The sequence below is a fragment of the Mesocricetus auratus genome, unplaced genomic scaffold, assembly GCF_017639785.1.
Source record: "Mesocricetus auratus isolate SY011 unplaced genomic scaffold, BCM_Maur_2.0 Super-Scaffold_100106, whole genome shotgun sequence".
NCBI classification, from domain to species: domain Eukaryota; kingdom Metazoa; phylum Chordata; class Mammalia; order Rodentia; family Cricetidae; genus Mesocricetus; species Mesocricetus auratus.
The window spans coordinates 98,458-122,720 of record NW_024429242.1 but is presented as its reverse complement, the minus strand read 5'-3'; the positions used below and the strand labels follow the sequence as shown (position 1 = coordinate 122,720).

General features: G+C 65.2%; 3 protein-coding genes across 5 annotated transcripts; 1 reads left to right on the top strand and 2 right to left on the bottom strand.

Moving 5' to 3' along the window:
• Window positions 1-4,665: 4,665 nt before the first annotated feature.
• Window positions 4,666-15,135, bottom strand: Asmt (acetylserotonin O-methyltransferase). Its single transcript, XM_040736819.1, has 8 exons — window positions 15,001-15,135; window positions 13,497-13,656; window positions 12,034-12,163; window positions 11,733-11,801; window positions 10,482-10,600; window positions 10,167-10,310; window positions 5,682-5,792; window positions 4,666-4,948 (listed from the first exon to the last, which is right to left on the bottom strand). Exons 1-8 carry the CDS (start codon window positions 15,070-15,072, stop codon window positions 4,737-4,739), a joined length of 1,017 nt encoding a protein of 338 aa, XP_040592753.1. The 5' UTR covers window positions 15,073-15,135; the 3' UTR covers window positions 4,666-4,736.
• A 443-nt stretch (window positions 15,136-15,578) lies between these two features.
• On the bottom strand, window positions 15,579-21,484 carry Akap17a (A-kinase anchoring protein 17A). Of its 2 annotated transcripts, XM_040736817.1 has the most exons (6): window positions 21,346-21,484; window positions 19,054-19,872; window positions 18,839-18,977; window positions 17,933-18,081; window positions 17,253-17,538; window positions 15,611-16,209 (listed from the first exon to the last, which is right to left on the bottom strand). In XM_040736817.1, the coding sequence occupies exons 2-6, from the start codon at window positions 19,845-19,847 to the stop codon at window positions 15,694-15,696; spliced, it is 1,884 nt and encodes a 627-aa protein (XP_040592751.1). In that variant the 5' UTR covers window positions 19,848-19,872; window positions 21,346-21,484; the 3' UTR covers window positions 15,611-15,693. The 2 variants fall into 2 exon arrangements, with proteins under 2 accessions (XP_012982027.2, XP_040592751.1); XM_013126573.3 differs by having other exon boundaries at window positions 15,579-16,209; window positions 18,839-19,872.
• A 633-nt stretch (window positions 21,485-22,117) lies between these two features.
• On the top strand, window positions 22,118-24,208 carry LOC101838835 (probable bifunctional dTTP/UTP pyrophosphatase/methyltransferase protein). Of its 2 annotated transcripts, XM_005087878.4 has the most exons (7): window positions 22,118-22,255; window positions 22,639-22,773; window positions 23,024-23,155; window positions 23,242-23,286; window positions 23,462-23,526; window positions 23,613-23,873; window positions 23,970-24,208. In XM_005087878.4, exons 2-7 carry the CDS (start codon window positions 22,642-22,644, stop codon window positions 24,124-24,126), a joined length of 792 nt encoding a protein of 263 aa, XP_005087935.2. In that variant the 5' UTR covers window positions 22,118-22,255; window positions 22,639-22,641; the 3' UTR covers window positions 24,127-24,208. The 2 variants fall into 2 exon arrangements, with proteins under 2 accessions (XP_005087935.2, XP_040592752.1); XM_040736818.1 differs by lacking the exon at window positions 23,024-23,155.
• Window positions 24,209-24,263: the final 55 nt, after the last annotated feature.

Here is a 24,263-nt window from a genome sequence, read left to right as displayed (position 1 = left end):
GAGGAGACTGAGGAGGAGGAGACTGAGGAGGAGGAGACTGAGGAGGAGACTGAGGAGGAGACTGAGGAGGAGGAGACTGAGGAGGAGACTGAGGAGGAGACTGAGGAGGAGGAGACTGAGGAGGAGGAGACTGAGGAGGAGGAGACTGAGGAGGAGACTGAGGAGGAGGAGACTGAGGAGGAGGAGACTGAGGAGGAGGAGACTGAGGAGGAGGAGACTGAGGAGGAGGAGACTGAGGAGGAGACTGAGGAGGAGGAGACTGAGGAGGAGACTGAGGAGGAGACTGAGGAGGAGACTGAGGAGGAGGAGACTGAGGAGGAGGAGACTGAGGAGGAGACTGAGGAGGAGGAGACTGAGGAGGAGACTGAGGAGGAGACTGAGGAGGAGGAGACTGAGGAGGAGGAGACTGAGGAGGAGGAGACTGAGGAGGAGACTGAGGAGGAGGAGACTGAGGAGGAGGAGACTGAGGAGGAGACTGAGGAGGAGGAGACTGAGGAGGAGACTGAGGAGGAGGAGACTGAGGAGGAGACTGAGGAGGAGGAGACTGAGGAGGAGACTGAGGAGGAGACTGAGGAGGAGGAGACTGAGGAGGAGAGACTGAGGAGGAGGAGACTGAGGAGGAGACTGAGGAGGAGGAGGAGACTGAGGAGGAGGAGACTGAGGAGGAGGAGACTGAGGAGGAGACTGAGGAGGAGGAGACTGAGGAGGAGGAGACTGAGGAGGAGGAGACTGAGGAGGAGGAGACTGAGGAGGAGACTGAGGAGGAGGAGACTGAGGAGGAGGAGACTGAGGAGGAGACTGAGGAGGAGACTGAGGAGGAGGAGACTGAGGAGGAGGAGACTGAGGAGGAGGAGACTGAGGAGGAGGAGACTGAGGAGGAGGAGACTGAGGAGGAGACTGAGGAGGAGGAGACTGAGGAGGAGACTGAGGAGGAGACTGAGGAGGAGGAGACTGAGGAGGAGGAGACTGAGGAGGAGGAGACTGAGGAGGAGGAGACTGAGGAGGAGGAGACTGAGGAGGAGGAGACTGAGGAGGAGGAGACTGAGGAGGAGACTGAGGAGGAGGAGACTGAGGAGGAGGAGACTGAGGAGGAGACTGAGGAGGAGACTGAGGAGGAGACTGAGGAGGAGGAGACTGAGGAGGAGGAGACTGAGGAGGAGGAGACTGAGGAGGAGGAGACTGAGGAGGAGGAGACTGAGGAGGAGACTGAGGAGGAGACTGAGGAGGAGGAGACTGAGGAGGAGGAGGAGACTGAGGAGGAGGAGACTGAGGAGGAGGAGACTGAGGAGGAGGAGACTGAGGAGGAGGAGACTGAGGAGGAGGAGACTGAGGAGGAGGAGACTGAGGAGGAGACTGAGGAGGAGGAGACTGAGGAGGAGGAGACTGAGGAGGAGACTGAGGAGGAGGAGACTGAGGAGGAGACTGAGGAGGAGGAGACTGAGGAGGAGGAGACTGAGGAGGAGGAGACTGAGGAGGAGGAGACTGAGGAGGAGGAGACTGAGGAGGAGGAGACTGAGGAGGAGGAGACTGAGGAGGAGGAGACTGAGGAGGAGGAGACTGAGGAGGAGGAGACTGAGGAGGAGACTGAGGAGGAGGAGACTGAGGAGGAGGAGACTGAGGAGGAGACTGAGGAGGAGGAGACTGAGGAGGAGGAGACTGAGGAGGAGGAGACTGAGGAGGAGGAGACTGAGGAGGAGACTGAGGAGAGACTGAGGAGGAGGAGACTGAGGAGGAGGAGACTGAGGAGGAGACTGAGGAGGAGACTGAGGAGGAGGAGACTGAGGAGGAGGAGACTGAGGAGGAGACTGAGGAGGAGGAGACTGAGGAGGAGGAGACTGAGGAGGAGGAGACTGAGGAGGAGGAGACTGAGGAGGAGACTGAGGAGGAGACTGAGGAGGAGGAGACTGAGGAGGAGGAGACTGAGGAGGAGGAGACTGAGGAGGAGGAGACTGAGGAGGAGGAGACTGAGGAGGAGACTGAGGAGGAGGAGACTGAGGAGGAGACTGAGGAGGAGGAGACTGAGGAGGAGGAGACTGAGGAGGAGAGACTGAGGAGGAGGAGACTGAGGAGGAGGAGACTGAGGAGGAGACGAGGAGGAGACTGAGGAGGAGGAGACTGAGGAGGAGGAGACTGAGGAGGAGGAGACTGAGGAGGAGGAGACTGAGGAGGAGACTGAGAGGAGCTGAGGAGGACTGAGGAGGAGGAGACTGAGGAGGAGGAGACTGAGGAGGAGGAGACTGAGGAGGAGGAGACTGAGGAGGAGACTGAGGAGGAGGAGACTGAGGAGGAGACTGAGGAGGAGGAGACTGAGGAGGAGGAGACTGAGGAGGAGGAGACTGAGGAGGAGGAGACTGAGGAGGAGGAGACTGAGGAGGAGGAGACTGAGGAGGAGGAGACTGAGGAGGAGACTGAGGAGGAGGAGACTGAGGAGGAGGAGACTGAGGAGGAGACTGAGGAGGAGGAGACTGAGGAGGAGGAGACTGAGGAGGAGGAGACTGAGGAGGAGGAGACTGAGGAGGAGACTGAGGAGGAGACTGAGGAGGAGGAGACTGAGGAGGAGACTGAGGAGGAGGAGACTGAGGAGGAGGAGACTGAGGAGGAGGAGACTGAGGAGGAGAGACTGAGGAGGAGGAGACTGAGGAGGAGGAGACTGAGGAGGAGGAGACTGAGGAGGAGGAGACTGAGGAGGGGCGTGGCTATCTGATGATTGACATTCACTGCGAGGAGGGGGCGTGGCTATCTGATGATTGACATTCGCTGTGTGGATGGGGCGTGGCTATCTGATGATTGACAATCGCTGTGTGGAGGGGGCGTGGCTATCGGATGATTGACATTTACTCTGTGTGTTGGACGTGGCTCTGTGATGATTGACATTCACTGCAAGGAGGGGCGTCGCTATCTAATGATTGACATTCGCTGCGAGGAGGGGGCGTGGCCATCTGATGATTGACATTCGCTGTGTAGAGGAGGCGTGGCTCTCCCATGATTGACATTCGCTGCGAGGAGGGGCGTGGCTATCTGATGATTGACATTCCCTGTGTGGAGGGGGCGTGGCCATCTGATGATTGACATTCGCTGTGTGGAGGGGGCGTGGCTATCTGATGATTGACATTCGCTGTATGGAGGGGGCGTGGCTATCTGATGATTGACATTTACTGAGTACTGGGTGTTGCTATCTGATGATGACATTCGCTGTGTGAGGAGGCGTGGCTCTCCCATGATTGACATTCGCTGCGAGGAGGGGCGTGGCTATCTGATGATTGACATTCACTGCAAGGAGGGGTGTCGCTATCTGATGATGACATTCGCTGTGTGGAGGGGGCGTGGCTATCTGATGATTGACATTTACTGAGTACTGGGTGTTGCTATCTGATGATTGACATTCGCTGCGAGGAGGGGCGTGGCTATCCGATGATTGACATTTACTGAGTACTGGGTGTGGCTCTCCCATGATTGACATTCGCTGTGTGGAGGAGGCGTGGCCATCTGATGATTGACATTCACGGTGTGTGTCGTGGCCGTGGCTCTCCCTTGACTGACATACACTCTGAGAACGGGGCGTGGCTCTGCAGTGATTGACAGTTACTGTGTGTAGTGGGCGTGGTTATGCTGTGATGGACAGGGCGTGGCTATCCGATGATTGACATTCACCGTGTGTAGTGGGCGTGGCTCTCCATTGACATTGACTCTGAGAAGCAGGCGTGGCTCCCTCGTGATTGACATTTACTGAGTTTAGTGGGCGTGGCCATACCGTGATTGACATTTATGGTGTTTAGTGGGCGTGGCTCTCCCGTGATTGACATTTACTGTGTGTAGTGGGCGTGGCTCCCTCGTGATTGACATTTACTGTGTGTAGTGGGCGTGGCCATACCGTGATTGACATTTACTGTGTTTAGTGGGCGTGGCCATCCCGTGATTGACATTCACCGTGTGTAGTGGGCGTGGCTCTCCATTGACATTGACTCTGAGAAGCAGGCGTGGCTCTCCCATGATTGACATTTACTGTGTGTAGTGGGCGTGGCCATCCCGTGATTGACATTCACTGTGTGTAGTGGGCGTGGCTCTCCATTGACATTGACTCTGAGAAGTGGGCGTGGCTCCCTCGTGATTGACATTTACTGTGTGGAGGGGGCGTGGCCATACGGTGATTGACATTTAGTGTGTGCAGTGGGCGTGGCTCTCCCATGATTGACATTTACTGTGTGTAGTGGGCGTGGCCATCCTATGATTGACATTTACTGTGTGGAGGGGGCGTGGCCATACGGTGATTGACATTTACTGTGTGTAGTGGGCGTGGCTCTCCTGTGATTGACATTTACTGTGTTTAGTGGGCGTGGCTCTCCTGTGATTGACATTTCGTGGCTCCCCCGTGATTGACAGGGAACTGACTTTGTTGTTCACCACGGAGAGGGATCGGCAGGGGGCGTGGCCACGCCGTGATTGACACGCGGCTCACGTTGTTATTGATCACTGACGCACGGGGCGTGGCTGTGGTGTGATTGACACAAGGGAACCCTGGGGTTTTCAATACAGTGCGACCGGCGGGGGCGTGGCTGACGTGTGACGCACGGGGCGTGGCCACGCCGTGATTGACACGCGGCCCCGGGGAGTCTCCGGGGGCGTGGCTTCACGGAGATTGACGCCGTGGGCGGGGCCAGACCGTGATTGACATTTTCACTCTCATTTATTGCAGTTTTCCGCAGCCCCGCCCCGGGACGTCGCCGGGCCCCGCCCCCTCACTTCCGGGCGAGCATGGCGGCGAACGGGCCCCGCGGGCAGCGCAGCCGGAAGTGACGGAAGCCAGCGGCCGCCGCCATTGCCCGGAACTCGGCCTCCGTGCGCTCGCGGCCCGCGGCCTGAGCGAGCATCGTGAGCGACAGCAGCAGCGCCGGAAGCGGGCCACGCCCTTCCGGGTCCAGCACCGCCTCCACCAGCAGCAGCGCGGAGCCTGCGGGGGCGGGGCCGGGGCGCTGACGTCACCGGGAGACCAGGCCCCGCCCCCCGGGTGCAGGCGCCGCCCCCGAGAGCCAAAGGGGCGGAGCCTGGGGCGCAGGGGCGGGGTCTGGGACACAAGGGCGGGGCCTGGGACGCAGGGGCGGGGCCTGGGACGCGGGGGCGGGGCCAGGGACGCCGGGGCGGGGCCTAGGACCAAGGGCGGGGCCTGGGACACAAGGGCTGGGCCTGGGACGCGGGGGCGCGGCCAGGGGCGCTGGGGCGGGGTCTGGGACAAAGGGGCGGGGCCTGGGAAGCAAGGGGCGGGGCCTGGGAAGCAAGGGGCGGGGCCTGGGACACAAGGGCGGGGCCTGGGATGCAAGGAGCGGGGCCTGGGAAGCAAGGGGCGGGGCCTGGGACACAAGGGCGGGGCCTGGGATGCAAGGGCGTGGCTATGGGCGGGGCGTCCGTGATTCCCGAGGACTGGGGGCGTGGCGTCAGCGCGGGTGATGTCAGGGAGACCTCAGGCCCCGCCCACTCAACAGAGGCCCCGCCCCTGAGCTTGAAACCCCGCCCCCAAGAGTTAAACCCCACCCAGCCGCCCGCAGGCCCCGCCCCTGACTGTGAAACCCCTCCCAATCGGTTCTAGGCCCCGCCCACGACAGTTAAACCCCGCCCCGCGGCCCCCAATCCCCGCCCCTCGCCCCGGGCCCCGCCCCGCCCACGCCCAGGCCCCGCCCCGCCCTCACCGCCGCGCGTGCGCCCCAGGATCTCCGCGCAGGCGCCGTCGCCCCAGTCGTGCAGGACCCGGGCCAGGATGTAGAGGTCGGCGGGGGGGAGGGGCGACCGGAAGAAGTCGCCTGCGGGGGGCGGGGCCTCGTGAGTGACGGTCCCGCCCACGGCCTCGAACCGGAAGTCCCACCCCAGCGCTCACATACCGGAAGTCCCGCCACTCACTGAAACCGGAAGTCTTGCCCATCATAGAAACCAGAAATCCCCCTTACCACAAACCGGAAGTAACGCCCCTAATCACATAAACCGGAAGTTCTGCCACCTCACTGAAACGGGAAGGGTCACACCCGCCACACAAACCGGAAGTCCCGTCCAACACTCACACCGGAAGTCCCGCCTCCAATGACAAAACGCGGTAGTTCCGCCCCTCACACAAACCGGAAGTCCTAACATCATACACCGGAAGACAGCGCAGACCCCGCCCCCTCACACACACAGTGACTGACAGTGCTGACCCCGCCCCTCACACACAGTGACTGACAGTGCTGACCCCGCCCCTCACACACAGTGACTGACAGTGCTGACCCCGCCCCTCACACACAGTGACTGACAGTGCTGACCCCGCCCTCACACACACACAGTGACTGACAGTGCTGACCCCGCCCCTCACACACACACAGTGACTGACAGTGCTGACCCCGCCCCCTCACACACACACAGTGACTGACAGTGCTGACCCCGCCCCTCACACACACACAGTGACTGACAGTGCTGACCCCGCCCCTCACACACAGTGACTGACAGTGCTGACCCCGCCCCTCACACACACACAGTGACTGACAGTGCTGACCCCGCCCCTCACACACAGTGACTGACAGTGCTGACCCCGCCCTCACACACACAGTGACTGACAGTGCTGACCCCGCCCCTCACACACACACAGTGACTGACAGTGCTGACCCCGCCCCTCACACACAGTGACTGACAGTGCTGACCCCGCCCCTCACACACACAGTGACTGACAGTGCTGACCCCGCCCCTCACACACACACAGTGACTGACAGTGCTGACCCCGCCCCTCACACACACAGTGACTGACAGTGCTGACCCCGCCCCTCACACACACACAGTGACTGACAGTGCTGACCCCGCCCCCTCACACACAGTGACTGACAGTGCTGACCCCGCCCCTCACACACACACAGTGACTGACAGTGCTGACCCCGCCCCTCACACACACAGTGACTGACAGTGCTGACCCCGCCCCTCACACACACAGTGACTGACAGTGCTGACCCCGCCCCTCACACACACACAGTGACTGACAGTGCTGACCCCGCCCCTCACACACACAGTGACTGACAGTGCTGACCCCGCCCCTCACACACAGTGACTGACAGTGCTGACCCCGCCCCTCACACACACACAGTGACTGACAGTGCTGACCCCGCCCCTCACACACACACAGTGACTGACAGTGCTGACCCCGCCCCCTCACACACACAGTGACTGACAGTGCTGACCCCGCCCCTCACACACACAGTGACTGACAGTGCTGACCCCGCCCCTCACACACACAGTGACTGACAGTGCTGACCCCGCCCCCTCACACACAGTGACTGACAGTGCTGACCCCGCCCCTCACACACACAGTGACTGACAGTGCTGACCCCGCCCCTCACACACAGTGACTGACAGTGCTGACCCCGCCCCCTCACACACACACAGTGACTGACAGTGCTGACCCCGCCCCTCACACACACAGTGACTGACAGTGCTGACCCCGCCCCCTCACACACACAGTGACTGACAGTGCTGACCCCGCCCCTCACACACACAGTGACTGACAGTGCTGACCCCGCCCCTCACACACACACAGTGACTGACAGTGCTGACCCCGCCCCTCACACACACAGTGACTGACAGTGCTGACCCCGCCCCTCACACACACAGTGACTGACAGTGCTGACCCCGCCCCTCACACACACAGTGACTGACAGTGCTGACCCCGCCCCTCACACACACAGTGACTGACAGTGCTGACCCCGCCCTCACACACACACAGTGACTGACAGTGCTGACCCCGCCCCTCACACACACACAGTGACTGACAGTGCTGACCCCGCCCCTCACACACACAGTGACTGACAGTGCTGACCCCGCCCCTCACACACACACAGTGACTGACAGTGCTGACCCCGCCCCTCACACACACACAGTGACTGACAGTGCTGACCCCGCCCCTCACACACACACAGTGACTGACAGTGCTGACCCCGCCCCTCACACACACACAGTGACTGACAGTGCTGACCCCGCCCCTCACACACACACAGTGACTGACAGTGCTGACCCCGCCCCTCACACACACACAGTGACTGACAGTGCTGACCCCGCCCTCACACACACACAGTGACTGACAGTGCTGACCCCGCCCCTCACACACACACAGTGACTGACAGTGCTGACCCCGCCCCTCACACACACACAGTGACTGACAGTGCTGACCCCGCCCCTCACACACACAGTGACTGACAGTGCTGACCCCGCCCTCACACACACACAGTGACTGACAGTGCTGACCCCGCCCCTCACACACACACAGTGACTGACAGTGCTGACCCCGCCCCTCACACACACAGTGACTGACAGTGCTGACCCCGCCCCTCACACACACACAGTGACTGACAGTGCTGACCCCGCCCCTCACACACACAGTGACTGACAGTGCTGACCCCGCCCCTCACACACACACAGTGACTGACAGTGCTGACCCCGCCCTCACACACACACAGTGACTGACAGTGCTGACCCCGCCCCTCACACACACAGTGACTGACAGTGCTGACCCCGCCCCTCACACACACACAGTGACTGACAGTGCTGACCCCGCCCCTCACACACACACAGTGACTGACAGTGCTGACCCCGCCCCTCACACACACACAGTGACTGACAGTGCTGACCCCGCCCCTCACACACAGTGACTGACAGTGCTGACCCCGCCCCTCACACACACAGTGACTGACAGTGCTGACCCCGCCCCTCACACACACACAGTGACTGACAGTGCTGACCCCGCCCCTCACACACACACAGTGACTGACAGTGCTGACCCCGCCCCTCACACACACAGTGACTGACAGTGCTGACCCCGCCCTCACACACACACAGTGACTGACAGTGCTGACCCCGCCCCTCACACACACACAGTGACTGACAGTGCTGACCCCGCCCCTCACACACAGTGACTGACAGTGCTGACCCCGCCCTCACACACACACAGTGACTGACAGTGCTGACCCCGCCCCTCACACACACACAGTGACTGACAGTGCTGACCCCGCCCCTCACACACACACAGTGACTGACAGTGCTGACCCCGCCCCTCACACACACACAGTGACTGACAGTGCTGACCCCGCCCTCACACACACACAGTGACTGACAGTGCTGACCCCGCCCCTCACACACACACAGTGACTGACAGTGCTGACCCCGCCCCTCACACACACACAGTGACTGACAGTGCTGACCCCGCCCCTCACACACACAGTGACTGACAGTGCTGACCCCGCCCCTCACACACACACAGTGACTGACAGTGCTGACCCCGCCCCTCACACACACACAGTGACTGACAGTGCTGACCCCGCCCTCACACACACACAGTGACTGACAGTGCTGACCCCGCCCCTCACACACACAGTGACTGACAGTGCTGACCCCGCCCCTCACACACACAGTGACTGACAGTGCTGACCCCGCCCCTCACACACACACAGTGACTGACAGTGCTGACCCCGCCCCTCACACACACACAGTGACTGACAGTGCTGACCCCGCCCTCACACACACACAGTGACTGACAGTGCTGACCCCGCCCCTCACACACACACAGTGACTGACAGTGCTGACCCCGCCCCTCACACACACAGTGACTGACAGTGCTGACCCCGCCCCTCACACACACACAGTGACTGACAGTGCTGACCCCGCCCCTCACACACACAGTGACTGACAGTGCTGACCCCGCCCCTCACACACACAGTGACTGACAGTGCTGACCCCGCCCCTCACACACAGTGACTGACAGTGCTGACCCCGCCCCTCACACACACACAGTGACTGACAGTGCTGACCCCGCCCCTCACACACAGTGACTGACAGTGCTGACCCCGCCCCTCACACACACACAGTGACTGACAGTGCTGACCCCGCCCCTCACACACAGTGACTGACAGTGCTGACCCCGCCCCTCACACACACACAGTGACTGACAGTGCTGACCCCGCCCCCTCACACACACACAGTGACTGACAGTGCTGACCCCGCCCCCTCACACACAGTGACTGACAGTGCTGACCCCGCCCCTCACACACACACAGTGACTGACAGTGCTAACCCCGCCCCCGTCACACACCGTAAGTCCTACCCCTCACACCGGAAGTCCCTCCACTCACACCGGAAATCCCGCCCCTCACACCGGAAGTGCCCCCCACCTCCCACGAAGCGGATGGGCGGGGCCTCCCCCGGCTCCCGGAAGTGCTCCTGGGCGGCGGCCACGACCTCCGGTGTCTCGAACACGGTGACGTCACTTCCGGGGTAGAGGCGGGCACAGGCGGTGGCCAGGGCGCCGGATCCTCCTGGGGCGTGGTCAGGGCGTGGTCAGGGCGTGGCCTGGGCGTGGTCAGGGCGTGGCCGGGGCGTGGTCAGGGGTGGTCACACCCTCGGGGCGGAGTCTGGGCATCAGGGGCGGGGTCCCCTCCCGGGTGGGCGTGTCCCCGGTGGGTGTGTCCCGAGTGGGCGGGGCTGACCTCCCACGTCGCATATGACCCGGAACTCCGAGAGGTCAAAGGCCGCGAGCACCGGCCCCGCCCAGAGGCTCCAGGTCTCCTGCATCGCGCGCATGAAGAGCAGACGCTCGGGCTCGGTCCTGGGGCAAAAACCGGGGCAAATAATCCACAGGAAGGGCAAATAACCGACGGGGGGGCAAATAATCCTCAGGGAGGGCAAATAACTGACGGGGGGGACAAATAATCCTCGGTGAGGGGCAAATATTCCACGGGCGGGGCAAATAATCCTCAGGGAGGGGCAAATAATCCTCAGGGAGGGGCAAATAATCCATGGGGAGGGGCAAATATTCCACGGGAGGGGCAAATATTCCACGGGAGGAGCAAATAATCCACGGGGGGCAAATAATCCACGGGGGGGCAAATAATCTACAGAGGGGCAAATAATCTACAGGGGGAGCAAAATTCCACATGGGGGCAAATAATCTTCGGGGAGGGGCAAATAATCTAGGGGGAGGGGCAAATAATAATCCACAGAGGGGCAAATAATCCACGGGGAGGGGCAAATAATCCACACTGGGGGCAAATAACCCACGAGGAGAGGCAAATGATCCACAGGGAGGGCAAATAAACCATGGGTCGGGGAATATAATAGATGGGGAGGGGCAAATAATCCAGGGAGGGGCAAATAATCCACGCGAGGGGCAAATAATCCACAGTGAGGAGCAAATAATCCTCAGGGCGGGGCAAATAATCCACGGTGAGGGGCAAATAATCCACAGGAGGGGCAAATAATCCACAAGGCGGGGCAAATAATCTACGGGGGGCAAATAATCAACAGGGGCGCAAATAATCCAGGGAGGGGCAAATAATCCATGGGGGGCAAATAATCCACACTGGGGGCAAATAATCCACAGGGGGGCAAATAATCCACGGTGGGGCAAATAATCCACGGTGGGGCAAATAATCCACACTGGGGGCAAATAATCCACACTGGGGGCAAATAATCCACACTGGGGGCAAATAATCCACAGGGCGGAGCAAATAATCCACGGTGGGGGCAAATAATCCAGGGAGGGGCAAATAATCCACGGGGTGTGGCAAATAATCCACACTGGGGGCAAATAATCCACAGTGGGGGCAAATAATGCACAGGGAGGGGCAAATAATCCACACTGGGGGCAAATAATCCACAGTGGGGGCAAATAATGCACAGGGAGGGGCAAATAATCCACGGGGCGGGGCAAATAATCCAGGGGGCGGGGCCGCCCTCACCTGTAAATGGCCGCGAACGGCTCCCGCGTGGCCACGCCCAGCACTTCCGGGTTTTGGTTCCGCCCTTCCCTGGGGGCGGGGCCGGGCTCAGACTCCGCCCCTCGCACAGGAGACCCCGACCCTTGGTGCCCGACTCCGCCCCTGCGTCCTGAAACCCCGCCTTAATCCAGGCCCCGCCCCTTCCTCTAGGCCCCACCCACAGATTCAAAGCCCCGCCCACGGCCTCGAGACCCTGCCCCTCGGCGTCTAACTCCGCCCCTCTCCTCCAAGCCCCGCCCCTCGCCCCAGGCCCCGCCCTCACCTCACGGCCCCGCCCAGCCGCGCCCACACGGCCCTCGTGGCCCCGCCCAGGAAGCTCAGCGTCGCGCGTTGGGTGTGGGGGCTGCGGGCGGCCAGGAGCTGGCGGGAGGCGGGGCTCAGGGCGTAGGCGCCTGGGGGCGGGGCCGTGACGTCAGAGGGGCGGGGTTACAGGAGTGGCGGGGCCACGGGAGGGGCGGGGCCAGAGAGACGACGTCAGCGTCAGAAACGGAAATGGAAGAGACTCGGGGGCGGGGCTACAGTACCGGGGCGGAGCTACAGTACCCGGGCGGAGCTACAGCGACGGGGGTGGAGCTACAGTGCCAGGGGCGGAGCTACAGTGTCGGGGGCGGAGCCAAAGTGATTCTGGGCGAGCTACAGTGTCGGGGGCGGAGCTACAGTACCGGGGCGGAGCTACAGTTATTCTGGGCTGAGCTACAGTGTCGGGGGCGGAGCTACAGCGACGGGGGCGGAGCTACAGTGCCGGGGGCGGAGCTACAGTGCCGGGGGCGGAGATACAATGATTCTGGGCGGAGCTACAGTGATTCTGGGCGAGCTACAGTGATTCTGGGCAGAGCTACAGTGATTCTGGGCAGAGCTACAGTGATTCTGGGCGGAGCTACAGTGACGGGGGCGGAGCTACAGTGACGGGGGCAGAGCTGCAGTGATGGGGCGGAGCTACAGTGCCGGGGGCGGAGCTACAGCGACAGGGGCGGAGCTAAAGTGATTCTGGGCAGAGCTACAGTGACGGGGGTGGAGCTACAGTGATTCTGGGCAGAGCTACAGTGATGGGGGCGAAGCCGGGGGCGGAGCTACAGCGACAGGGGCGGAGCTACAGTGATTCTGGGCAGAGCTGCAGTGATGGGGGCGGAGCTACAGTGCCGGGGGCGGAGCTACAGCGACGGGGGCGGAGCTACAGTGATTCTGGGCAGAGCTACAGTGCCGGGGGCGGAGCTACAGTGCCGGGGGCGGAGCTACAGTGCCGGGGGCGGAGCTACAGTGATTGTGGGCAGAGCCAAGCTGTGATTGACGTTGCCCCGCCCCGCGTCACCGCCCAGGCCTCGCCCCGCCCCGCGTCACCGCCCAGGCCCCGCCCCGCGTCACCGCCCAGGCCCCGCCCCGCCCCGCGTCACCGCCCGGGCCCCGCCCCGCCCCGCCCCGCGTCACCGCCCAGGCCCTGCCCCAGTCCCGCCCCGCCCCGCGTCACCGCCCAGGCCGCGCCCCGCCCCGCGTCACCGCCCAGGCCCCGCCCCGCGTCACCGCCCAGGCCCCGCCCCGCCCCGAGTCACCGCCCAGGCCCCGCCCCGCCCCGCGTCACCGCCCAGGCCCCGCCCCAGTCCCGCCCCGCCCCGCGTCACCGCCCGGGCACCGCCCCGCCCCGCCCCGCGTCACCGCCCAGGCCGCGCCCCGCCCCGCCTCACCGCCCAGGCCCCGCCCCAGGCCCCGCCCCGCCCCGCCCCGCGTCACCGTCCGGGCCCCGCCCCAGCAGCCCCAGCTCCGCGCAGGCGTCGAGCAGAAGCCCCGCCCCCCGGGGGTCCAGGCCGAGGGCGGCGGCCAGGGCGGGGCCGTCGCGGGGGGCGGGGTCCAGGGCGTCGAACACGCCCAGCTCGCAGGCCGTGAACAGCACCTGGGGGCAGATGGGGGCGGGGGAACATCCTGGGGCAAATCCCGGGGCTGGGGGGCAAATCCGGGGCAGGGGGGGCAAAACCTGGGGCAAATCCCGGGGCTGGGGGCAAATCCCGGGGATAGGGGGCAAATCCCGGGGATGGGGGGCAAATCCGGGGCAGGGGGCAAATCCCGGGGATGGGGGGCAAATCCAGTGCAGGGGGCAAATCCTGGGGAGAGGGGGCAAATACTTGGAACCCAGGGTCTCTTAGGGGCAATAAAAGAGACTGGGGGCAAATAACAAGGGAACAGAGGTCTCCCGGGGCAAATATCAGGATCTCAGGGGCAAAACACAACGGACTGGGGCAAAATCCAGAGACTGGGGGGCAAATGACGGGGCTGGGGTCAAATTCTAAGGCAACTTGAGGCCTCCCGGGGCAAATCCTGGGGCTGGGTGTCTCTCGGGGGCAAATTCCATGGTTTCGGGGGCAAATACTCGGAACTCAGGGCAAATCAGACAGGCAGGGGGCAAATAATCAGGGATTGTGGGGTCCCGGGGCAAATCCCAGGATCACAGTTTAATCCCTGGGGCAAATCCTGGGGCTCTGGGGGCAAATCCCAGGGAATTAGGGGCAAATACCAAGGAGCTCAGGGTCTGTCGGGGCAAATCTCTGAGGCTGGGGCAGTTATCCCGGGATGTGCGGGGTCCCTGGTGGCAGTTTTGAGGTGGGGGGCAGCAGGTATTATTACCCGTGGGGGGCAATTAATATGGACCCCTGGGGCAGCTGTTATTATCCCCGGGGCAGTCATTACACCCTGGGGCAATTATTTTTTTCCAGGGCATTAGTTATTACCCCCGGGGCAGTTACATTTGTACCCGGGGTAGTTATAATTTTTTCCCAGAGCAGTTAATACCCTGGAGCAGTTATATTTACCCCAGGGCAGTTTGATATTCACCCCCAGGGCAGTTATATTTACCCTGGGGCAGTTGTTATTACCCCCAGGGCAGTTGTTATCATCCCGAGGCAGTTATTTATTACCCCCGGGGCAGTTATTTTTTTCTGGGGCAGTTGTTATTACCCCCGGGGCAGTTGTTATTACCCCCGGGGCAGTTGTATTTACCCCAGGGCAGTTATATTTGCCCCCCCAGGACAGTTATTACACCCGGGGCATTTTTATTTATCCCGGAGCAGTTATATTTACCCCGGGGCAGTTGTTATTACCCCCGGGACAGTTGTTATTAACCCCGGGGCAGTTATAATTTTTTCTAGGGCAGTTGTTGGTACCGCCGGGGCAGTTATATTTGCCCCCCCAGGACAGTTATTACCCCCGGGGCAGTTGTTATTACCCCCGGGGCAGTTCCCACCTGCGACCCCATGAACGCCGTCGCCAGCTCCATCAGACGCTGGAAATCCCCGTCCAGCTCCGCCTCCGACATCGCCGCAGCTGCCCCGGCCGGGGGAGAAACAAAGCCCTAAATACCCCGGGGGGCGGGGCCGGGGCAGATCCGCACGCACGCGGGCGGGGCCTGGGGCGGAGCCTGAGGGGCGGGGACAGTGACTGACGTCAAAGGGGGGGAAGTCCCGCCCTCAAAACATGGGAGACAGACAAGAGGCGGGAGGAAGTCCCGCCCACTTCTCAAGACATGGGGAGACTGACAGGGACAGGGAGGAAGTCCCGCCCTCAGGACCCGGGCGACTGACAAGGTCGGGGAGGAAGTCCTGCCCTCATACCACGGGAGACTGACAAGACGCGGGAGGAAGTCCCGCCCTCATGAACAGAAGACGGATGGACCGGGGAGGAAGTCCCGCCCTAAGGACAAGAGAGACTGACATGGACGGAGAGGAAGTCCCGCCCTCTCTTTGAGAACACGGGAGACTGACGGAGACGGGGAGGAAGTCCCGCCCTCAGCACACACTACACTGACAGAAGATATGTGGGAAGTCCCGCCCCCGAGAATGACGTCACAGGGAAAATCGGAAGCCGGTCTCTTTATTGACATCCAAGGGGCGGAGCCTCCTCCCCGCGCCCGGCAGTGACCACGCCCCCACCCTCCGCGTCACCGCTTCCGGGGCGAGCGCGAGCGGCCGTGGTCCCCGCCCCTGCGGTGCCGGCTGCGCCTGCGCTGCTCGCGCCCCTCCCCGCGGCGGCCCCGTCCCTCGCGCGCGTCCCCGACGACGTCGTCCTCGCCGCCGCTTCCGGCCCGCGCCAGGCGCTTCCGGCTCTGACGCACCTCCTCTTCCGGTTTCGGCGGCGTCGGCGTCTCCATGGCAGCAGGGGGCGGGGCCTCGGGGCCGAGAGGGGCGGGGCCGCGGGCCGAAACGCGCTGCAGCACCTCCAGCACGGGGCCTAGGAGGTCGCGCGGGCCGGAAGTGGGCGCGGAGACGCCGGAAGGAGAGGTCGGGGCGTCGCCGGAAGGGGCGGGGCCCCGCGCCAGCAGCAGCCCCAGCAGCCGCCGCCTCAGCTCCCGCTCGCGACGCTGCAGCCCCAGCGCCCGGCGCTGCTCCTCCTCCACGCGGCGTAGCTCCGCCTCCTGCTGCGCGCGCCGCCGCCGCCCATCGCGCAGGCGCGCCGCCTGGGGGGAGGAGCCAAGTCAGCGCGGGCGGGGCTGCGGCGGCAGGGGGCGGGGCTGCGGGCAGCGGGAGACGTTAGAGACCGCGGGGCGGAGTCAGGGAGAGGGGGAGGAGCCACGTCAGCGGGGGCGGGGCTGCCGTGGGAGGGGGCCTGGCCACGGGCAGCGGGAGACATAAGGAGGCTCGCGAGGGCGGGGAAAGACAGATGGGGAGGAGCCAGAGTCAGCGGGGGCGGAGCTGCGGCGGCAGGGGCGGGGCTGCTGGCAGCGGCAGACGTTAGAGCACGAGGGGCGGGGTCAGGGAGAGAGGGAGAAGATCCGCGTGAGCGGGGGCGGGGCTACGTGAGCGGGAGACGTCAGGACACGCGGGGAGCGGGGAATGTGACGGGGAGGAGCCAGAGTCAGCAGGGGCGGGGCTAGCGCAGAAGGGGGCGGGGCTACAGGCTGCAGGACTCATCAGGACACCCGGGGGGCGGGGAAAGACAGGTGGGGAGGAGCCAGAGTCAGCAGGGGCGGGGCTGCGGGCAGCGTGAGACGTCAGGACGCGCGCGGGGCGGGGCTACAGGCAGGGGGCGGGGGCCGGTGGTGTGAGGGGCGGGGTCGGGACGAGGGAGGCGGGGTTAGAGGATGGGTCGGGGCTACAGCTACGGGGGCGGAGCTATGAGAATAATCATAGGGTGTCCTGGGAGGAGTCAGGGGCGACTGTGGGCGGGGCCAGCGAGAGGGAAGGGCGGAGACTTCAGTCAGGGGGCGGGGCCAGAGGTGGAAATGAGGTGATTCACAGTGGGCGGGGATAGAGATGACAGGGGCGGAGTCAGGCCACAAGGGGCGTGTCTACGGGGTACGGGGCAGGGTTAGGGGCTTACAGGGCGGGGTTACAGGATAGGGGCGGGGACAGGGATGTAATGGAGGATGGTGATTGGATGGTGGATGGGAAAGGGGCGGGGTTGAGTGGAAATGGGCGGAGACACACCCCAGGCATTCATTCTATCAGTCGTTCCTTCCCGCCCGGCCCCGCCCCCTGCCCCGCCCGGCCCCGCCCTCACCTCCGCCCGCCCCAGCAGGGCGGCCACCAGCCGCAGGCTCTGCAGGTTGCGCTGGGCCAGCAGCAGCTTCCGCTCCTCCGCCCGCACCCGGACCCGCAGCCCCGCCTCCACTTCCGGTTTCACTTCCGTTTCCGGTTTCGCTTCCGCTTCCGGTTTCACTTCCGTCTCGGCCTCCTCCGCCCGGCGCCGCCGCCGCCGCCTCCGCTCCCGGCGCAGCTCCCGGCGGCGCAGCTTCTCCCCCCCCCGGCGCCGCTCCCGCTCCCGCTGCTCCGCCTCGCGCCTTTCCCTGCGGGGGGCGTGGCCGGGGTCACGGGTGGACACGCCCCAGACCGGAAATGGCCACGCCCCAGACCGGAAGTGGCCATTCCAGCCCCTCAGACGGGGTTTTTCGGCAGGGAATCCTCACTTCCGGCCGCGCCCAGCCACACCCCGGGTACCCAGGCCCTATATGACCCTCCACGGACCGGAAGTGGCCACGCCCCAGACCGGAAGTGGCCACAACCATCCCTGTGGATGCTGTTTAAGGCAGGAAGTCCCCGTTTCCGGCCCCGCCCAGCCACGTCCCGGGTACTCCGCGTCCATATGACACTCCCCAGACCGGAAGTAGCCACAACCAACGCCCTGGTCGCGGGTTTCGGCAGGGAGACCCCGTTTCCGGCCCGCCCCGCGGCCCCGCCCACCGCTCCTCCGCCCGGCGCCGCTCCTCCGCCTCCCGCTCGCGCCGCTTCTGCTCCTCGCGCTGGGCCTCGAGCTCCCGCAGCTTCTGCCGCTCCAGCTGCCGCCGCCGCACGGAGGCGTCGCTCAGGTGCTTGGTGGCGTCGAAGGAGACCTGGGCGGAGCCGGGGCGGGGTCGTTAGGGGCCTCGGAGAGAGGCCACGCCCACCCCAGCGCGGCTCCACCCATCTCAGCGCGACCACGCCCACCCGGGAGGTCCCCAAGGCTCCCGGGAAGCCACGCCCTAGTGGATTTCGGGGGCCACGCCCACTTCCCGGAAGCCCCGCCCATCCCGATGTGGCTGGATCCGCCCAACATGAGTTTGCCACGCCCACTGCGTCCATGCTGGCCCCGCCTGGCTTTCCCAGAGGCCACACCCACTATGTAATGGTAAATCCCCGCCCTCTGCATGCATGGAGACCCCGCCCACCTACCAAGAAGCCCCGCCCACACGCCGGAAACGCCCCTCCCGCCAGGAAATAAAGGTCTACGCCCAGCCTCATGCGTGGAGACCCCGCCCACCGCGGAACACGCCCACTCAAGAGGCCCCGCCCACCCTGGAAGCCCCACCCACCCCACTATAGCCCACCCAGTACTTCCAGGAGGCCCCGCCCACACTCACATTTCCACAGGCCCCTCCCACCAGCGACCACGCCCATCCAGGAATCCCCGCCCCCTCAAAGCCCCGCCCAGATCGAGGTTATCAACCGCACCCACCCGGCTCTGGTAGCCCCGCCCACCCCAGAAGCCCCGCCCACGCTATCATTTCCAACCCCGCCCAACGAGACCGCGCCCACCGCCGACCACGCCCAGCCTGCCTGCTCCGCCCACACCCTGGAGCCCCACCCCTCGCCCCCGGGGGCCCCGCCCACCTTGATGTTGCAGGCCACCGCCTTGCCGTCCTCGCCCTTGAACATGAGCTTGGTGCCGCGCAGGGCGGCCATGGCGCGGGCGAACCCCGCGTACTCGCGGTACTGCACGAAGGCCTCGAAGTGCAGGTGGCCCCCGAAGCTGAACGTGTGGAAGCTGCGCCCCGCCCCGGACGCGCCCCCGGGCCCCGCCCCTCCGCCCACGCCGCCGGCCACGCCCCCGGGCGCCGCCCCCGACGCCGCCCGACGCCTCCCCGCGGTACGGGTCCAGCATGGGGATGTCCACCTGGCGGATGTCGCCGAACGCCCGGAAGGCCTGGCGCAGCAGCGCCTCGCTGGGCCGCTCTGACGCCGCCAACCCGGAAGCGGACCCGGAAGCGGAAGTGGACCCGGAAGCGGACCCGGAAGCGGACCCGGAAGCGGCGGCCTCCCCGCCGCGGGGCGCGAACCAGCGGCAGGGCAGCCCCTCGAGGTGGATGGTGTCGGGGCGCTCGCCGGGCAGGGCCTCGTCCATGTCGGGGGCGTCGCGGAAGAAGGCGTCCCAGTCGTGGCGGGAGGGGAAGTCGGGGCGGAACTCGGCGGCGCGGACGCGCAGGGCGTCGGCGAAGCCGCTGAGCTTGATGGTCTTGCCGTCCAGGCGGGCGAGGAAGGGGCGGACCAGGGCGCGGTTCTCCACCTCCGCCTCGAAGCGGATGAACTCGAGCGTGCTCTTGGCGATGCGCAGCGACGACAGCTGCGGCGGGCGTGGCCCCGGCGTTGCCGGCGCGGCGGCGGCGGCGCTGGCGGGGCCCGTGGGCGTGTCCCCGGCGTCGGGCGGCGTGGCGGGCGCGGCCACCATGGCCTTGAGGCGCTCCATGACCTCCCAGTTGGAGATGGACTTGCCCGGCTGCCGCAGCGGGGGCAGCGCCACGCTGATCGCCACCTTGGTGATCGGCTTCAGGTACAGCCCCAGGGCGGGGCACAGCGCCACCGCCCCCGACGGGTCGTGCACGATCGTCGCCCCACCTGACATGGCGCTGGGCGGGGTCCGCGTAGGGCTGCGGGGGGAGGGGAGGCGTCAGCTGGGTCGCGCTTCCTGTTTCCGGGGTCCCCACTTCATGACCTGAGACTCTGGAGTCCCCACTTCCTGTTCCCCACTTCCTGTCCCGAGACTCTGCGGTCCCCACTTCCTGTTCTGAGACTCTGGGGTCCCCACTTCCTGTTCCCCACTTCCTCTCCTGATAATCTAGGGTCACCACTTCCTGTTCCCCACTTCCTGTCCCGAGACTCTGCGGTCCCCACTTCCTGTTCTGAGACTCTGGGGTCCCCACTTGCTGTTCCCCACTTCCTCTCCTGATAATCTAGGGTCACCACTTCCTGTTCCCCACTTCCTGTCCCAAGACTCTTCGGTCCCCACTTCCTGTTCTGAGACTCTGGGGTCCCCACTTCCTGTTCCCAGGGTCCCAACTTCCTGTCCCTGAGACTCTGGGGTCCCTACTTCTTGTCCCTGAGACTCTGGGGTCCCCACTTCCTGTTCTGAGACTCTGGGTCCCCAATTTCTGTTCCTGAGACTCTGGGGTCCTCACTTCCTGTTCCCCACTTCCTGTCCCGAGACTCTTCGGTCCCCACTTCCTGTTTTGAGACTCTGGGGTCCCCACTTCCTGTTCTGAGACTCTGGTGTCCCAACTTCCTGTTCCTCACTTCATCCTGATAATCTAGGGTCACCACTTCCGGTTCCCCACTTCCTGTCCCGAGACTCTTCGGTCCCCACTTCCTGTTCTGAGACTCTGGAGTCCCCACTTCCTGTTCTGAGACTCTGAGGTGTACACTTCCTGTCCCTGAGATTCTGTCGTCCCCACTAACTGTCCCGTTTCCTGCTCTCTTCCTCTAACTTCCTGTCCCGCTGTGAGTCACTTCCTGTCTCACTTCCTTTTCCTCTTCCCACTTCCAGTTACAAAGAGTGGAAGACCCGCCCACAGCCGTCAGTCTCCCTCAGACTCCGCCCCCGGCCATCAGTCTCCCTCAGACTCCGCCCCTGGCCCTCAGACTCCGCCCCTCGCCTTCAGTCTATCTCAGACTCCGCCCCTGGCCATCAGACTCCGCCCCCGGCCGTCAGTCTCCCTCAGACTCCGCCCCCGGCCGTCAGTCTCCCTCAGACTCCGCCCCCGGCCGTCAGTCTCCCTCAGACTCCGCCCCCGGCCGTCAGTCTCCCTCAGACTCCGCCCCCGGCCGTCAGTCTCCCTCAGACTCCGCCCCTGGCCCTCAGACTCCGCCCCCGGCCGTCAGTCTCCCTCAGACTCCGCCCCCGGCCCTAAGACTCCGCCCCCGGCCGTCAGTCTCCCTCAGACTCCGCCCCCGGCCGTCAGTCTCTCTCAGACTCCGTCCCCGGCCGTCAGTCTCCCTCAGACTCCGCCCCCGGCCCTAAGACTCCGCCCCCGGCCGTCAGTCTCCCCCAGACTCCGCCCCCGGGCCGTCAGTCTCCGCTCAGGCCCCGCCTCCCGGAGCCCCCGCACGGGGTCTCCTCCTCTCACCTCCGCGGGCTCCGCCGCCGCCGCCCGGGATCAAAGCTCGGAGCGTTCGCGGCTCAGACGCCAGAGACCGACGGACGCCCCGCCCGGAGACGCGCTTCCGCTTCCTGTCTGCCGAATGCCGCGGCGCGGGACGCGGGTCACACTGCCCGGCTTCCGCCTGGCTTCGTCCCGCCAGTAGATGAAACTTCCGGTGGGGCGCTTCCGGTTAGATCAGGGCGGGATCCCGCGATCGCGCGAGAAATTTCGCTTGGGTTGCGCGGGCCGCCCGGCTTCCGGTCGGCTTCGGCTGCCAGGAGTAGAGACTTCCGGTCTATCGCTTCCAGATCGGGACGAGCGAACGCACGGCGACTACTGACAAGAATTCGTCCGCACGCCTTCCGGTTGGCTTCGGCTGCCAGGAATTGAGACCTCCGTTCTAACGCTTCCAGACCGGGACGAACGAACGCACGGCGCCTACGCCCGGCTTCCGCTTGGCTTCGTGTCGCCAGGAGTAGCTACTTCCGGTCTGCGTCTGCGCCTAACGCTGCCAGATTTCCTGTTGTCTTCGGATTGCCAGGTCGCGTCAATTCCGTTACCCTTCCGAAGCTCAGCGTGCCCCACTTCCTGCTAGCTTCAGATTGCCAGGACCAAAGACTTCCGGTCCGCGGCTGAATCTCCGTCTGCCCTGCTTCCGGTTGGCTTCAGTTTGCCAGGCCCTAGCGCTTCCGGTCGGCTTCCAGTGTCTTTGCAGCGCCCGCGTCTGACTCGCGGATGCATCCGGCGAGTGCGCTGTCCCTGTCCGGCTTCCGCTTCCGGTCCCCGGGACACACGAGCTCGGGCCCGTCCCTCTCTCAGACGGCAACGAGGGACCCAGACCGAGACCAGACGGCGCCCTGCAGACGGGACTTCCGGTGACACAGGGAAACCCGAGGTAGATTGACAGGCTGGTGGCGGGTTTCCGGTTTATACAGGGCACCGGGGCCGAGATTGACGGGCGGGGGGCGGGACTTCCCATTAAACCCAGGGCAGCAGGGCAAAGATTGATGGGCGGGGGCGGGATATCCCGTTCATACAGGGCACCGGAGCAGAGATTGACAGGCCGCGGGAGGGACTTCCTGTCATAACTGAGATTGACGGGTCGGGGGTGGGATTTCCCGTTATAACTGAGATTGACGGGCGGGGGCGGGATTTCCCATTCATAGAGGGCACCGGGGCCGAGATTGACAGGCTGGGGGCGGGACTTCCCGTTATAACCGAGATTGACGGGCCGGGGGCGGGACTTCCTCGTCTGATTTTCTTTTTCCCCCGCCGCAGCCGATGAAGTCGCCGGCGTGGGCGTGGCCGCCGTTCCCGGAAGCGGAAGCCCTGGCGCCGCTGCGGCTGCTGCGGGGAAAGCGCGTGGTGCTGGCTAGCGGCTCCCCGCGGAGGCGGGACATCCTGCTGCGCGCGGTGACGCACGGGGGGCGGGGCCTGGGCGGTGGGGGCGGCTTCCGGGGGGCGGGGGCGGCGCCTGATTGACAGCCGGAGGCCCCAGAGCGGTTTCGAGGGGCGGGGCCGGCGCCTGATTGACAGCCGGAGTCCCCGGAGCGGCTTCCGGGGGGCGGGTCCGGCTCGTGATTGACAGCCGGAGGCCCCGGAGCGGTTTCCAGGGGCGGGACCGGCGCGTGATTGACGGCTCCGCCCCCCCCCCGCCGCCCAGGGCGTGCGCTTCGACGTCGTCCCCGCCCACTTCCGGGAGGACCTTGCGAAGGCGTCGTTTCCGGCCCCGCCCGCCTACGCCGTGGAGACCGCGCGCCGGAAGGCGCTGGAGGTGGCGGCGCGGCTGCGTGCGGTGAGGCCCCGCCCACACCGGAAGCCCCGCCCAGGGCGCCGCTGACCCCGCCCCGCGGCTAACGACCACGCCCCCTGCTCTTTTAGGACCCACGGCCCCCGGAAGTCGTCATCGGCGCCGATACCGTGGTGGTGAGCGAGGCCCCGCCCCTCGAAGCCAGGCTCACATCGTGACCACGCCACCAAAACCCGCCCGCCAAATGGAAATTGACGTAGGCCCCGCCCCCTGGTCCCTAAACCCCGCCCCGGCCCACTCACTGCCCCGCCCACCCTCAGCCCCGCCCACTCCCGGCCCCGCCCCCCGCAGGCCCTGGACGCGCAGATCCTGGAGAAGCCCCGGGACGCGGCTGACGCCCTGCGGATGCTGCGCAGGTGGGCGGGGCCCGGGCAGGGAGGGGCGGGGCCCGGAGGGAGGGGCAGGGCGGGGCTCCGGGACCCTGACCCTCGACCCCGCTCAGTCTGAGCGGCCGCCAGCACAGCGTCATCACGGGCGTGGCCGTCGTGCGCCCGACGGGGGCGGGGAACCCGGGAACGGAGAGACCGGAAGCGGAAGCGAACCCGGAAGCGGAAGCGGAAGTAAACCCGGACGCGGAAGTAAACCGGGAAGTGCACCCGGAAGTGGATGCGGAAGTGACGCTGTTCCACGAGGAGGCGCGCGTCACCTTCCTCCCGCTGTCCGAGGCGCAGCTGCGCGACTACGTGGCGACCGGGGAGCCGCTGTGAGCGCGGGGGGCGGGGCACCGAGGGCGCGGGGGGCTGCCGACGGCGAAGGCCCCGCCCCCTGATTCGACCCCGCCCCCGCCCCGCCCACCCAGGGACAAGGCCGGCGCCTACGGGCTGCAGGGCGGGGCCGCGGCGTTCGCGGAGCGCGTGGAGGGCGACGCCCTGGCCGCCGTGGGATTCCCCCTGCGCCGCTTCTGCAGGGAGCTGGCGGCCATCTTCCCGGAAGCGACCGCGCCCCCGCCACAGTGACCGCCCCGCCCTCGGGCCACGCCCCGTCGCCCGTCACTCAAGCGCTGAGCCCCGCCCCTCGTCAATAAAAACTCAGAGTTCACTTCCTGTTGTGTTTCCATCGAGGGCGGGGTCACTTCCTGTGCGTGATTGACGGA

What these genes read in the sequence shown, in the direction of transcription:
- Asmt (XM_040736819.1), bottom strand. Translation starts at nt 15,072, where the DNA reads ATGTCGGAGGCGGAGCTGGACGGGGATTTCCAGCGTCTGATGGAGCTG. An exon ending in CGGCGTTCATGGGGTCGCAG is followed by an intron (nt 13,657 to 15,000) that starts GTGGGAACTGCC and finishes ATCTGCCCCCAG; the next exon opens with GTGCTGTTCACGGCCTGCGA. An exon ending in GCTGGGGCGGGGCCCGGACG is followed by an intron (nt 12,164 to 13,496) that starts GTGACGCGGGGC and finishes CCCCGCCCCCAG; the next exon opens with GCGCCTACGCCCTGAGCCCC.
- Akap17a (XM_013126573.3), bottom strand. Translation starts at nt 19,847, where the DNA reads ATGTCAGGTGGGGCGACGATCGTGCACGACCCGTCGGGGGCGGTGGCG. An exon ending in CGGTGGCCTGCAACATCAAG is followed by an intron (nt 18,082 to 18,838) that starts GTGGGCGGGGCC and finishes GGCTCCGCCCAG; the next exon opens with GTCTCCTTCGACGCCACCAA. An exon ending in CCCTGCTGGGGCGGGCGGAG is followed by an intron (nt 16,210 to 17,252) that starts GTGAGGGCGGGG and finishes TCCTCCCCCCAG; the next exon opens with GCGGCGCGCCTGCGCGATGG.
- LOC101838835 (XM_005087878.4), top strand. Translation starts at nt 22,642, where the DNA reads ATGAAGTCGCCGGCGTGGGCGTGGCCGCCGTTCCCGGAAGCGGAAGCC. An exon ending in GGGACATCCTGCTGCGCGCG is followed by an intron (nt 22,774 to 23,023) that starts GTGACGCACGGG and finishes CCCGCCGCCCAG; the next exon opens with GGCGTGCGCTTCGACGTCGT. An exon ending in GCCCTGCGGATGCTGCGCAG is followed by an intron (nt 23,527 to 23,612) that starts GTGGGCGGGGCC and finishes GACCCCGCTCAG; the next exon opens with TCTGAGCGGCCGCCAGCACA.